General features: G+C 42.6%; 1 protein-coding gene across 1 annotated transcript in view; it reads left to right on the top strand.

The window, feature by feature from the left end:
* Positions 1-12,825, top strand: part of LOC308311783 (R3H domain-containing protein 1-like) — a 68,147-nt gene that overhangs the window by 23,556 nt on the left and 31,766 nt on the right. Inside the window, exons 3-8 of the mRNA XM_080758561.1 lie at positions 1,967-2,056; positions 8,262-8,382; positions 9,377-9,455; positions 9,997-10,056; positions 11,508-11,648; positions 12,332-12,440. Of these exons, the coding sequence (XP_080614687.1) occupies positions 1,967-2,056; positions 8,262-8,382; positions 9,377-9,455; positions 9,997-10,056; positions 11,508-11,648; positions 12,332-12,440 (600 nt within the window). The remainder of the gene's footprint in view (positions 1-1,966; positions 2,057-8,261; positions 8,383-9,376; positions 9,456-9,996; positions 10,057-11,507; positions 11,649-12,331; positions 12,441-12,825) is intronic.

Here is a 12,825-nt window from a genome sequence, read left to right as displayed (position 1 = left end):
AGCCGCAGCACACACATCTTGAATACGTTATTTTTGTCAAGTTTATATCAGATTCAGTGCTGCTATCTAAAACATCCCATATCGGCTAGCCTTTCCGTGCGTGCGTCTGTGTGCGCGACTGCGCGTGCGTGTGTGTGTGTGTTACTACTTGTGAGGGCCAATTAATGTAGAATTTGAGAAGGAGACATTGTGAGGACCATTTAACTGGTCCTCCTCACAAGAGAATGATGGTTGCTTTATTTCGTGTTGCACCACACGTGTTTGTCAGCTTGTAAGGCTGATTATTTTCAGCTTCAGAGTTTTATGTAAAAGGGCATAAAAATGGCGTGTGCGTGTGTGTGTGTGTGTGCGTGTGTGTGTGTGTGTGTGTGTGTGTGTGCCCGCGTGCGTGCTCCTTTTATAATGGCAGAAGAAGGCAGGGAAGTTCAGCATGTTTGCAAACAAATTGTTCCCAATTGCCAGAGCCTCTTGTTCAGTGTGTGGGAAATCTAGGCCAGTCATGTTTAATTCAACGCGCTCCATTCAGCCATTTTCTCCCCTTCTCTTGTGTTTTTGTCCCCTACTCATCCCTCCCCCGTGAACCCCCCCCCCCCTACCTGCGCAACAACCCTCGGACAGCCTGTGAAGTTCTCAAAGGTACGCTTAAAACCTCATTTACACTTCGTTGTGCGAGGCGCGGGTCGCCCTCTAGAAAATAACTGATCCTCAATGCAGTCTTTTCGCAGCATGCCAAAATGCCATTTTGACGGGTAAACACAGCTGACGTTAATGACATTAGTCGCGGGTGTGCTTCACTTCGGTGCCGAGTGCCAGCAAAGACAGCTCCTGTACAGTTAAGCCATGCTGGCACCATGCAGTGACTCCCAAACAAAACACACCAGCGTAAGCTATATTATAAGTATACAGTTTCTGTATACTTGCATTGGGGTGTTCAGAGCTTGAATCTTAGTTTTTAATTGTGTCTGGTCTCCTAGGCCGTAGGGTACCGTGGGTAGGTACACAAAAAACATGCAGTGATCCTGGTCTCTAAACTGCCTTCCCCTGGCCAGCCAGGAACTGGTTGGAATAACATGCTACCGGTACGTCCAACCGGGAAAACTACCTCCTGGCAGGTGAGAAGAAGCAGCTTGGACGCTCATGCATTGAAGGAAGCATGAGGTCAGGCCGTTGCTCTCCCCAGGTTGGCGGAGGGTGTGTAGAGCCCAGGATCACATTAGATAATTGACACTGGGTGAAAATGTGTTGCAAAATTGTGGGATAATGAATTAGAAGGGGGAAAAAAGGAAGAAGAAATATAGTTGCAGTTCTGAATTACTGAATGAAACTCTCAAGGCTCTTGTTTCTCATTCATGTTACTCTTGGAAGCACAATCAGTTTTTATTGGCTGATTGAAACACAGATTTAGATGTCGCTGTCCCTGTCTTCTACATTCACACTTAACACACTTAACACAGTATAGGACATCGATAGATTTTAGTTGAATCACTTATTTAAGTTATTTTATACATTCATACTTTAAAATCTACAAGTTCAACGCAAGCTACAATGCTTGTTATTTCTAGATGTCATTTACAGTATGCTGCCCGGTTTGGAGAACATTAAGTGACAGTAATGGATCTTTCTTATTTTTGGTTTTACCCACCACAACTTTCTCACACATTATCTACAATGGTAGCCAACAGGCGAACGGCCTGCTTGAATATGTCAGATCCCTTATTGCCTTCCCCTTTCATTGTATTTACTCCTAAAATGATATTGTCATGTCAATGGAGATTCGCTTTCAATATTGTATTGTGCAGATGGGATTCTGTTTATTACCATTGTGAATGTTTAATAACCCGTGTTTTGTTTTCCGTCTGTACTCGGGCTTGCTTTTGTTTGACAATGTGTGTTGAAGATATTATAGAGAATATATATGGTTTGTGTGTGTGTGTATGTGTGTGCGTGTGCGTGTTATAATACTCAGCCCAGCACCAAACTGAAGTTAATGCGGAGCCTGGCAGTCTGTGAGGAGTCTCCACCTGCTACTACCCCTGAGCCAATAGAAGCACTTCAGGTATAAAGATACAGAACTCTTGGTGGTTACACATGATGCAAGGAGAGCTACTTCTAAAACAAATGAGGGGCTGTCTTTGTACTTGAAGCATCGAACCATGTCACGTGTCCCAAGCCTTGATAATCAATTGCATTCCATCCAACAGACTAGATCAGTTATTTTTCGCTTCTTTTTGACACGCTCAAAATGGGGACAGCAGGTTGAAAGGACCATGTTGGTTAACTGCAGGATAAATGTTATTCACTGCCGATGCAGTCTTCATTTTAACCGCATTACAAGCTATTGACACTGGAGACAGACGGATAGGTAATCCGTATCTGGCAGGCTAACCAAACATTTAAAATGGATTTGGCTTTTTTCTTCTTTTTTTTTACACACGGTAAGGCTCTGTGTGAAGTATTTTTTCTTCTTCTATATGTTCATGTACAGTACATAGTGTACATATCTGTTCTACCTCTAGAGCCAGACCTATACACTGTACAGTATGAGACATTATTTGCATCAGGGTCCATTTGGTTTCATTTTACGCTCTCAAGAGTTAAATTATTGTTAAACATCTGAATTACTTAATTTACAAGAAGTCTACACAATTAGAAACTGTAGAAGAATTGATATTTTGATCAATGTTTGCCTGTTATCTCTCCTTAATACAGCAGAGAATTGTGGACAAAAACAATCTTTAGTTGTGGGTGAGAGAGACTAAACCTCATCAAAGGGTGGTCCGTGGCTAAAATGCTGAATAAATAGTGGGCCCTGGTATCAAAATGGCTGAAAACCACTGGGTTTTATAATGACAAATTGGGCATGTCATTATAATGCAACACGTCGTGAGCTTCTAGTTTAGCTTTGTTTGAATTGTCCTTTTGTCTCACGTTGTTGTTTCTAAGTTTTTCCACGAGAATTGGAATTGATTTGGCACGTTTAGAGTTTTGCGTTTGAAGCATCAGAAATCGGTTGGCTTAGGAGTAAAAATAAATAAATCACACCTGTGTGAACTGAGCGGTGCAGGCACCTCAAGACATAGTTTTTGTAAGCAAAATACTATCGTTTAGATATATCAGACGCAAACCACGCTTGTTTTTGGCCAAAAGAATCCGAGAAGAAGCTGTGTCGCCATAGAAAGCATAAGCCAGCGGATTTTCCATTTCCGGTTTGGTTTTTCCACCGGAACGAAACGGGAGTAATATGAGAGGAAACTGGACGCAGCTGATCACCGTAATCAATTGTTATTTAAAAAGGCGTGATAAGGCGCCGAGGTACTTACGAAAATAGGCGTCAAAAGGCGAAGTTAAAGAAATAATGGGTCATAATGTGTGAACTCAGATCTGACAGAAGGCTTGATCAATAGCAGCCTGTGTCTCATACACTATGCGGTTCCTACGTAGGTCCTGCAGCAAGGATTTCGTTACCTAAATCAGTTCTCTCCCTCTTTTTTTATGTTGAGTCTTTGAGCAATGTTCCAAATCCCTCCATTCCAACCCATTAGTGAAGGAAAGTGTTGCTATTACATGGCTCTCTCTGCAAAGACCCAATTTGAACACACACACAGTTACATGAAAGCAACACACATTATGCACACACAGCCCGCAGCTTCAATGTGCAGTTCGATGCACGCGCATACTCACACACACACACACACACACACACACACACACGCACAGAGACATGCACACACACACACACACACGCACAGAGACATGCACACACACACACACACACGCACAGAGACATGCACACAGCCCACAGCTTGAATACACACATTTATATGCGTAGTGTACGCATTTAGGCTACACACAGCTGTAACTTGAACACACAGTTACATCCAAATATGCTTACTGTGTATGTACAGACACACACACGCATGCATGCACGCACGCGCATACGCACGCACATACGCATGCACACACATGTACACCAGGTGAGTCAGCTGTGATCACCCGCTACACATTAAACCATTTTATTCTGAGAGATTGTGCGAACGGAGTCATGGACTCAGGTATTTCACAAATTCACAGTGTGTACACTGTGTGTGTGTGTGTGTGTGTGTGTGTGTGTGTGTGTGTGTGTGTGTGTGTGTGTGTGTGTGTGTGTGTGTGTGCGCGCGCACTCACACGATGTCGTTTATTGCTGCCATCAATCATGTGAAGGAAATTACAATTTCCACATGTCAGCCGTGCAGAGCTATGGAGCACACTTAATTGAATAGGCCCCGATATTTCCCCGGCTGCTGTTATTGGGGTGGGACGGGGGGTCCAGCTGTCTCAGAGGAGCGCTACTATATGTGGCAAAAGCTAGTCTATAGATTGAACAGACAAAACGGTTAGACTGCACTGTATGCCAGTGAGTTCAGCACAGACTTATGCTGTAAATGGTTGTCGCACACTAGTGCTGTCAGAACGAATTTCATAATATGAAAGAAATTCGAATATTAAAAAATATATATATATTCGAAAGCTAAAATTGCCATTCGAATGGAGCTTTTATCTTTTATTAATGCTATTTAATATTTTTATTTTGTTTTATGTTATTTTATCCGCTCACTAAATGTATTGAGTAACGGATCTACCGCTGTGAAATCTCCCCGGCCGCTTCCACTGCATGTGAAAAGGTGCACGTCCGGTCACGTCGCAGAAGAGGTCATTGATTGGCTAACGTAGGGCCAGATTTCAGGGTAAGCCAATCAGAGACAGTCTACAGGGTGGGCGGGCTTACTGGCTGTAAACACTTTTAATCGCAGACACACAAACCCTTGTAACACATACATAGATACGTCTAGTATAGTATCGCCGGTAGAACGAAAATCATAATACAGTCTCACGACACAACTTTATTGCACATCTGTGCTTGCCTTTCATCCACGCTTCTATAGCCTTTTAAATCTCATTTCCCATCCACGGGCACAAGCAAAGTGATATCAGCATCTTCCACCCGATCTGTGTTGTTGTTTCTGACGAGGGTAGCAACTAGTTAGCATGGGAGCTAACACTGGTCCATATCGTTAGAAGCCAAGGAGTCCTCCTTAATAATACTATGGTACACGGGAGGCGGCCTTTTTTCCGACAGCATTCTAGCCGACGGGGCAACGGTCCGCTCCGCAGCGGAGGGACATTGGACAATGCTGCGTTTACACGGGCAGACACAGACGAATGCTAATATCATTTGGAGCAGCTACTGTACACGTCTGTTTGCATCAAAATATTGCTGGCTTCACAATGAACGATAGACTTTATCGTTGCGTCTGCCCGTGTCTAATGGTCAGGGTTTCACTGTCCACAGGCAGACCTGTCAAAACTATGCACTTCCCAAAACTCACAAGACATGCCAGCCACGTGTATTATTATAGGCTAAATATGAGCTAAAATAAACAATGTAAATATTCGAATATATTCGAAAATTACAAATAATGAAGCAATGAAATTCGAATTGGATTATAGAGGTGAACTGACAGCCCTATCGCACACAGGAATTTGCCGATATACAAGCGACACCAGTGGGTCTCTGCATAGCTTAAGTGGGACACTACTAGAGGACAGGTCATGGGGTCACCAAAAATCAGTCGGGTTCATCTCGTTCCCGATGCAAAGGTGACCGACTTTTGGCCTGAGGGAAGGGGTGATCAAAATGAGTTGGCTTCATAACTTCATATTGCATTGTAATCCAGCTAGTAGCTTTAGAGATTTGTTGTTCGGGACGGGTGCAGTACTTAGTTTAGACAGTACTTAGTTTAGTCATTTGGTTAGACCAGTCATTAGTCCTACAACTACAACCTATCTCAAACCCTCACCCTAACCCTAACCTCCCACAGGGCAGCACACCTGAACCTAACCTTAAATGTCTAACCAATGACCAGTCTAAACTAAGTATTCACCCCGTTCGGGACAAAAGTGCTGGATGCATATATTGAGTTGACATCGCCACCCTTCCAGCTAAAAGCACGTATAGGCCAACAATATCCATATACTGTATACCAGTGATGATCTATCTATCTGTCATTGCTCCACTCAGGAGATATCCAAAATAAATGCCGCCTAGAACTCTATAAACTGTTCCGACAGCTTGTTAACGGAATATCTGAGCATGTGACGATGTTTGTCCCATTCGGGTGTTTTGTTGAAGTGCTGTAATTGGATGTCAGGAATCCAACGAAGCACACCCAGATGCTTTAGCGATGCCAAACACAGCTGTACGTCGTCAGCCTGCCGGCGTCCATCTGACGTGGAGCTATACCAGCCATGCATTCCCTACCAGCCATGCATTCCCTACACACACACACACACACATACAGTACACAACACACGCACGTGCAGTGTGCACACACACACACGCACGCACATACAGTACACAACACACGCACGTGCACACACAGTCACACGTACACACATACTGTACAGTACACAACACACACACACACACACACACACACACACACACACACACACACACACACGTGCGCGCGCGCACACACACACACACACACACACACACACACACACTCTCACACACACACACACACACACACACACACACACACACACACACACGTGCACACACACACACACACACACACATACTGTACACACACATACAAACTGTCCTTGGTTGATTGTAATCCGTGGGAGGTTTATGTCTCTGATGTCTTGGTTCAGTGGGCAGACGGTTAGGAAATGTAGCTCAGTCTCTACCTCGTTTTGTGTGCAGTGGGTGAGACACTCTTTCTTTCGCATTTTCTTTCTTCAAGCCATGCTGCCAATACAGTACAAAACACGCTCCCTCTCACTCCTGCTGTTGTCCTGCTCATGGTCAGATCTGAGCATTCCAGACAGAGTAGAAATGTGAATTGTATTCGCACAAAGAAGGCCAACTGCTGTATGTTCACATAATGCGGCAGAACAAGGAATTTGACATTCTGAATTGCTCTCTGATGCATTCGTTGTATTACTGTATTAAACGCAAAAGTTAAATACAGCAATAAAAGATAAAAAGGTATTAACCAGAAGAATAAAATATAGAACAAGTAAATGGCATAGGATATACAAATATAAGGAATAGTGTCAGACCAACTGTAAGCATTGTGAGCAGTATGTTTCTGGGAGCCAAATGTGCTGCCTTGTTTAATTTTGTGCTCAAATTAATCTCTCATTCAGGTGCTTAATAAAAAAACAAACTAATCTGGTGGATTAATTGCCATAGTGATTTGGAATTAATGTATGCGGGAGGATTACCACTGGCAGGCCTTATTTTTTGGTCATAAATCAGTCTGGTTTTATTAAGTGGCTCTTTGAGTTTCCCTGTTTGCTCATGTTTTTTTTCTCGAATTAACCTTAAAAACCCTGGGCAAGATCACAGAGAAATAGATGCATAATTCCTACCGCTCGAACTTTAATGGCTGCATGTCCGTTTGTCATTCCAATCCCAACAGCAATTCCCAACAGGTCACTCACTGCCTGTGAAATCCTTTGGAAAATGCTGACACTTTACTTTGCCCATGAAGCGATGTGGGTCTATGTATACAGTCGTTACCCGTAGAAGTGATTTGTACCGCATGAAACCAAGCCACCTTTGTCTACAAGCTTGCAGATCGGCTATTTTTGTCAAAGAGATTTTGTGTAGAGGAGGGTAGGGGAAAAGGAGCATATTATTTAACAGGGATGCTCCGCTTCTTGGCCGATACCGATGGTTTGGTAAAACAGCAATGGTAAAATAGCAATTTAGCCGATACTGATGGTGATATAATTATGTTTATTTCGTTTTTGCTGTTTTTATTTCCCCTTTTTGTGCCAGGGAAACAAATACATCTTCAATACAATAAATAAATGTTCAGAATCTGCAGCTTGGTAGACTGCAGATAACCAACACACCAACATAGCCAACGCAAAATATATGCTTATCAATAACAAATAAACATCGCCTACTGCCATCGGTTAATGTCAGCTTTATTTGCCGATACCTATATTGACCGCTAACGGCAAATATCGTCCGATACCGATATGTGGCCGATTAAATTGTATATCGCATCTCTAGTATTTAAGTGTTAATTGGTTAACAAAAACGACAGGCTGTTTTCACACACACACACACACACACACACACACACACACACACACACACACACACACACACACACACACAAGTGTCTCTTTAATGAAGCACAGCATCGCAACTGATATTTTTCCTGTTTCGTTTTTCTTCCCCTCTCTCTGGGCAGGATGGATTTTGCCTCCAGACCTGCCAGCCGTTTGACAAAGAGGAATGGTCCACCAAGGACGAAACGGAGAAAGAAAATGCTTACGACACTGTGGACAAGCCAAGAAAGATGCTGTCTAGAGGTGAGCGGGCATGGATGCGTTCAGAGATTAGTGGGGCTTGGCTACTATTATACTGTCGGGTGGAAACCCTGTATGTACGATATTGTTCTTGTTTTTCCTTTTTTTTTTTACTAAAATTGTGAAAATAGCTGACAGCTGGCGCATTAATTTATGGTAAAAACATTACAAATATATTAAATATGGAGATACAAGGTTTCTGCCCAACAGTAACATCCTGTAAAATAATGTAATGCTGCTTCATGTTGTATTTTTGTTGTTGTGTATTGTTTGTATTCTGCATTCTGAATTAAGAGTCCATCACGAACATCAGTGAAGTGAATTTGCCGCCAATGCCACAGAGCTGACTTCCTGTAATAATATTAGTAATAATGGATTTTATTTATAACGCAGAATCTCAAAGTGCTACCTGTAGCTCCCTGCAGCCTTCTAGCACAGTGGGTTTCAACCTTTTTCATATCAAGGTCCATTATTTATTCAGCTTTTGAGCCACGGATCATCATTTGATGAGATTTAGACTTGCAGACTCAAAACGAAAGAATTGTGTTGTCGTTGGATAAGATTTTGTCCACAATTTCATGCTGTATTGATGTTGGTACATCAATACAGCTTCATATTGAGATAATATGAAGTAATGAGGCACATTATGACGTACATTTTGATGGTACATGACGTACATTTTCCCTTCATTGTCAATGGCGTTTACAAAACCAACATTGAACTAAAGACAAACATTAAAGCTTTGTTTAGGAGAGGCTGGCGCCCCTCAAAAATCACACCTGTGTGAAGTGAGGGGCGCTCTTATCATTGTACATCATCTTGAGGTCCATTCTCCATTCATTGTCAATGGGAATTTAATTTTTGTTTAAGGCGAAAATCTACACTAGCTGAATATAGCACAAACACCAAAAGCTGGACATAGGAGGGGCTATCCCCCCTCAAAAAGATCAGGAGAAAATAAAGCAAAATAAGACTTCACTTGTGATCTTGGTTTAAGATTCCAGTCAAGACTACACCGACTCCACTGGCATCGATCTGCATGAGTTCCTGGTGAACACATTGAAGAACAACCCCAGGTGTGTTATACACACACACACGCACATACACACACACGCACGCACACTGCCTTGGGGTAATACCAACGTAGGCTACTATTGCTAGGCTGCTACCAGTCAGGAGACACTTATTAAGATTTTATGAAGCATTGATTCTGTGTGAGTGCGTGCGTGTGTGCGTGCGTGTGTGCATGTGATCTATCAATGGTCTTATCCTATGAGACCCCCTTCCAAGTTTTCTAGAACATGGGGTGAGTTTTTTTGGGTTTTTTAAAAGAAAAAAAATACAAACTAATGCACATGGGTACTGTAGGAACATGACCTTTTGTTGTATTGGGAACTGCATAAATATTAGCAGATTAGATTTTCAGAAATGATCCAATTGCATAATGATGAGAAATGATAAAATAATATTTTGGCACAGTCGTGTTTACTGTGAAGTTTTCCATCTCACCTTTGCAGATACCATTCCCCCCGAATTCCTTTGATGTGTTTGATTCCTGCGTGCGTGTGAGAAATGCAAATACCCGTGCCTTTATCCTCATGTATGCTTTATTTCTAGGGATCGAATAATGCTACTGAAATTGGAACAGGACATACTGGACTTCATCAGCAATAACGAGTAAGGATTTACATATATTTGTATTAAAATGTCACTGGCTTTCATAAGACTCACTTGTGAAAAATACGCGACCAAAAGATCAGCCATATAACTTAAACATTTGGAAAGCCTATATACAACGTCCTTGTACATATATAGCAACATTTCTTATGTTTTGAATTGAAAGAAATCTAGTTTTTCAGAAAACTTAGGTTAGGATTTAGAAACCGTTTTTAACCCATTCAGGACGGGAACCCCTTTTGGTGTTTTTATTGTACCAAAAGTAAAAGTACTCATTATGCAAGAGAGAATGTCCCATTTCATGGATTCAAAATATTTTGAAATAGCAGATCTACAAGCAACGCATTGGGACTTTGTGAGCCTGTAGGTCGGCTATTTTCAAATGATTTATATGGACTGAAGTGCTTAATGTATGTTTTGTAATAATAATCTAAATGTACAATGGAACTAGTAAGAGAAGTTTTCAAATAATTGTTGAGTTGAAGTAAAAGTACCTCAACATTGTGTGTAAAGTCAAAGTCGTACGATTAGTCACACACGTTACCGCACCGCAGTGAAATCTGTTCTCCGCATCGGACCCGGTGAGCCGCAGCGTGCGCCGCGGTTGGGAATCATTAGTTGATTTGAGCCCCAATCCAACCCATTGATGCTGAGTGCCAAGCAGGGAGGCATTGGGTCCCATTTTCACAGTCTTTGGGTATATGACCCGGGCCAGGGATCGAACCCCCGACCTCCCAGTCTCAGGGCGGACACTCTAACCAGTACTTGAGTAAATGTTCTTAGTTACTTTCCACCACTGCAACGTGGTGTAATGTGAGAAGAATACTGCGAAACAGTCTGAGCATCGCGACAGTTCAGGCAGTCAAGCTGCTCCCCACGCTCAGTCACCCTCCCATCTCTCCTAGCAGAATGCCACTCACTCTGCATGCGACATGCTCAGAATACGTTTCGGCACCTTTTCTGCAGCCTACTCCTCCATCCACCTTTTTTTTGTTCTTCGTCGGTTAATTGCATGGATTTTTTCTGTGGATTGGGTTGTTTTATTTGTGTATCTTGAAACCCATTCTGGGCAGGAACCCCTTTTGGTGTTTTAAGCATTATGTTATACTTTAGCTATTGGAAAAATAGCAGATCTACAAGCTCGGTGCCGTGCTACGAGCTTGTAGATCTGCTATTTTTGCAAAATCGTGAAAATGTGGCGCAGATCTTTGAATATATATTCTTTCAGAGCAAACATTTTTAACTCAAATCGTTGCTTCTGCGGGGTCCCTGGTACAACATATTTTCAGATGGGGTCGGCGGCCAATTACATATAATCTTGGGGGTCCTTGACATGAAAATGTTTGACAACCACTGACATAGAAACAGAGGTTTTTCAGAAAACTGTCATGATTTAGAAGACATTTGTAGACATTTTACACTGACTGGCTAAGCACTTTTCTCCGCTCTAGAAGCCAGAAGAGGAAGTTCCCTCCCATGACCTCCTACCACAGGATGCTGCTGCACAGAGTGGCCGCCTACTTCGGCATGGACCACAACGTGGACCCCAGCGGCAAGTGTGTGATCATCAACAAGACGGCCAGCAGCAGGATGTGAGTCAACTACCTTCTTTCACTGACAAAAACTACATGAAAACTAAGCTATGATGACTTTGGGCCGATTCATAATCCTATTTTACCGCTGTAGTGCCAAAATGATTTCGGCTCGTCAGAAATTTTCAGTAGCACCGAAGAGGCGACTTTAGGACGGTACCCCCCCCCTGAACCTCAAATGACGTCACATTGTAGGCTCTACAGAGCCGAACCGACTTTTATTCGGCTTTTATTCGGCTCTAAAATAGGAGTATGAATCGCTTGATTGATTGATTGATTGAAATTTGTATTTTTGTAGAATAAAGAGGATATCCTAAGAGTTTTATCCTAAGAGGATAAAACCAGAAAAAGCACTAAGACTTGTTTTTCAATTAATCAGAGAGACCACAACTACAAATGTACGATAATGCAGTTAAACCCATATTGGAACCAAATGGGAACTGTTAACAATTGATTTATACTTGGTTACACGCTGTGTCGTGCATCGAAAATATCCAATTTACATTTTGGCATGTGACCCAGGTGTGCAACTAAGTATAAATGAGTATTTATGCTGCTACAAAGTTAACTCAGGATTGTACTGCACATACAGTCTGCAGCTACAGCTGTCTATTATCGTCTGTTTGAGCAAAGATGCCGTGAGAACTAGCTGTAACCACCTCCTCCTCCCCCACGCACGGCAGACCCGATCAGAAGTTCTCCGAGCACATCACAGATGACAGGGTGGACGATTTCCAGAAACGCTACATCCTCAAACGTGAAAACTCCAGCTTTGATCGACAAGACAGTGTGGTGGGTGTTTGTTAGTTTACTCTCCCTCCCTCTCTCTCCCTCCTTTCTCTCCCTCTCTCTCGTTCCCCCTCTCTTTCCCCAAGCTGTCATTTCCTTCTTCCTCTCTGACATGTTTGTGAGAGCGAGACATGTTTGTGAGAGCGAGACAATCTGGTGTCCCGGGCATAACGTTAAAGTTTGTGTGTGTGTGTGTGTTTGTGAATATATATGATCTCCTCAGATCTGCATGAGTGTGACAGATGACAGGATCAAATCAGTAGGGGCAGGAAGAGGAACATGTGGAATTGCAGTGGCTTTATAGCAAATAACGTGTGCTCAGCTCGGGGTTTGAACGTCATGCCAAAACCGGGAAACGACTATGTCACATTTTCTTTTTTAATACCTG

Source organism: Protomyctophum bolini (genome assembly GCF_963924005.1).
Source record: "Protomyctophum bolini genome assembly, chromosome: 24".
Taxonomy (NCBI): domain Eukaryota; kingdom Metazoa; phylum Chordata; class Actinopteri; order Myctophiformes; family Myctophidae; genus Protomyctophum; species Protomyctophum bolini.
This window is presented reverse-complemented; position numbering and strand designations above follow the sequence as displayed.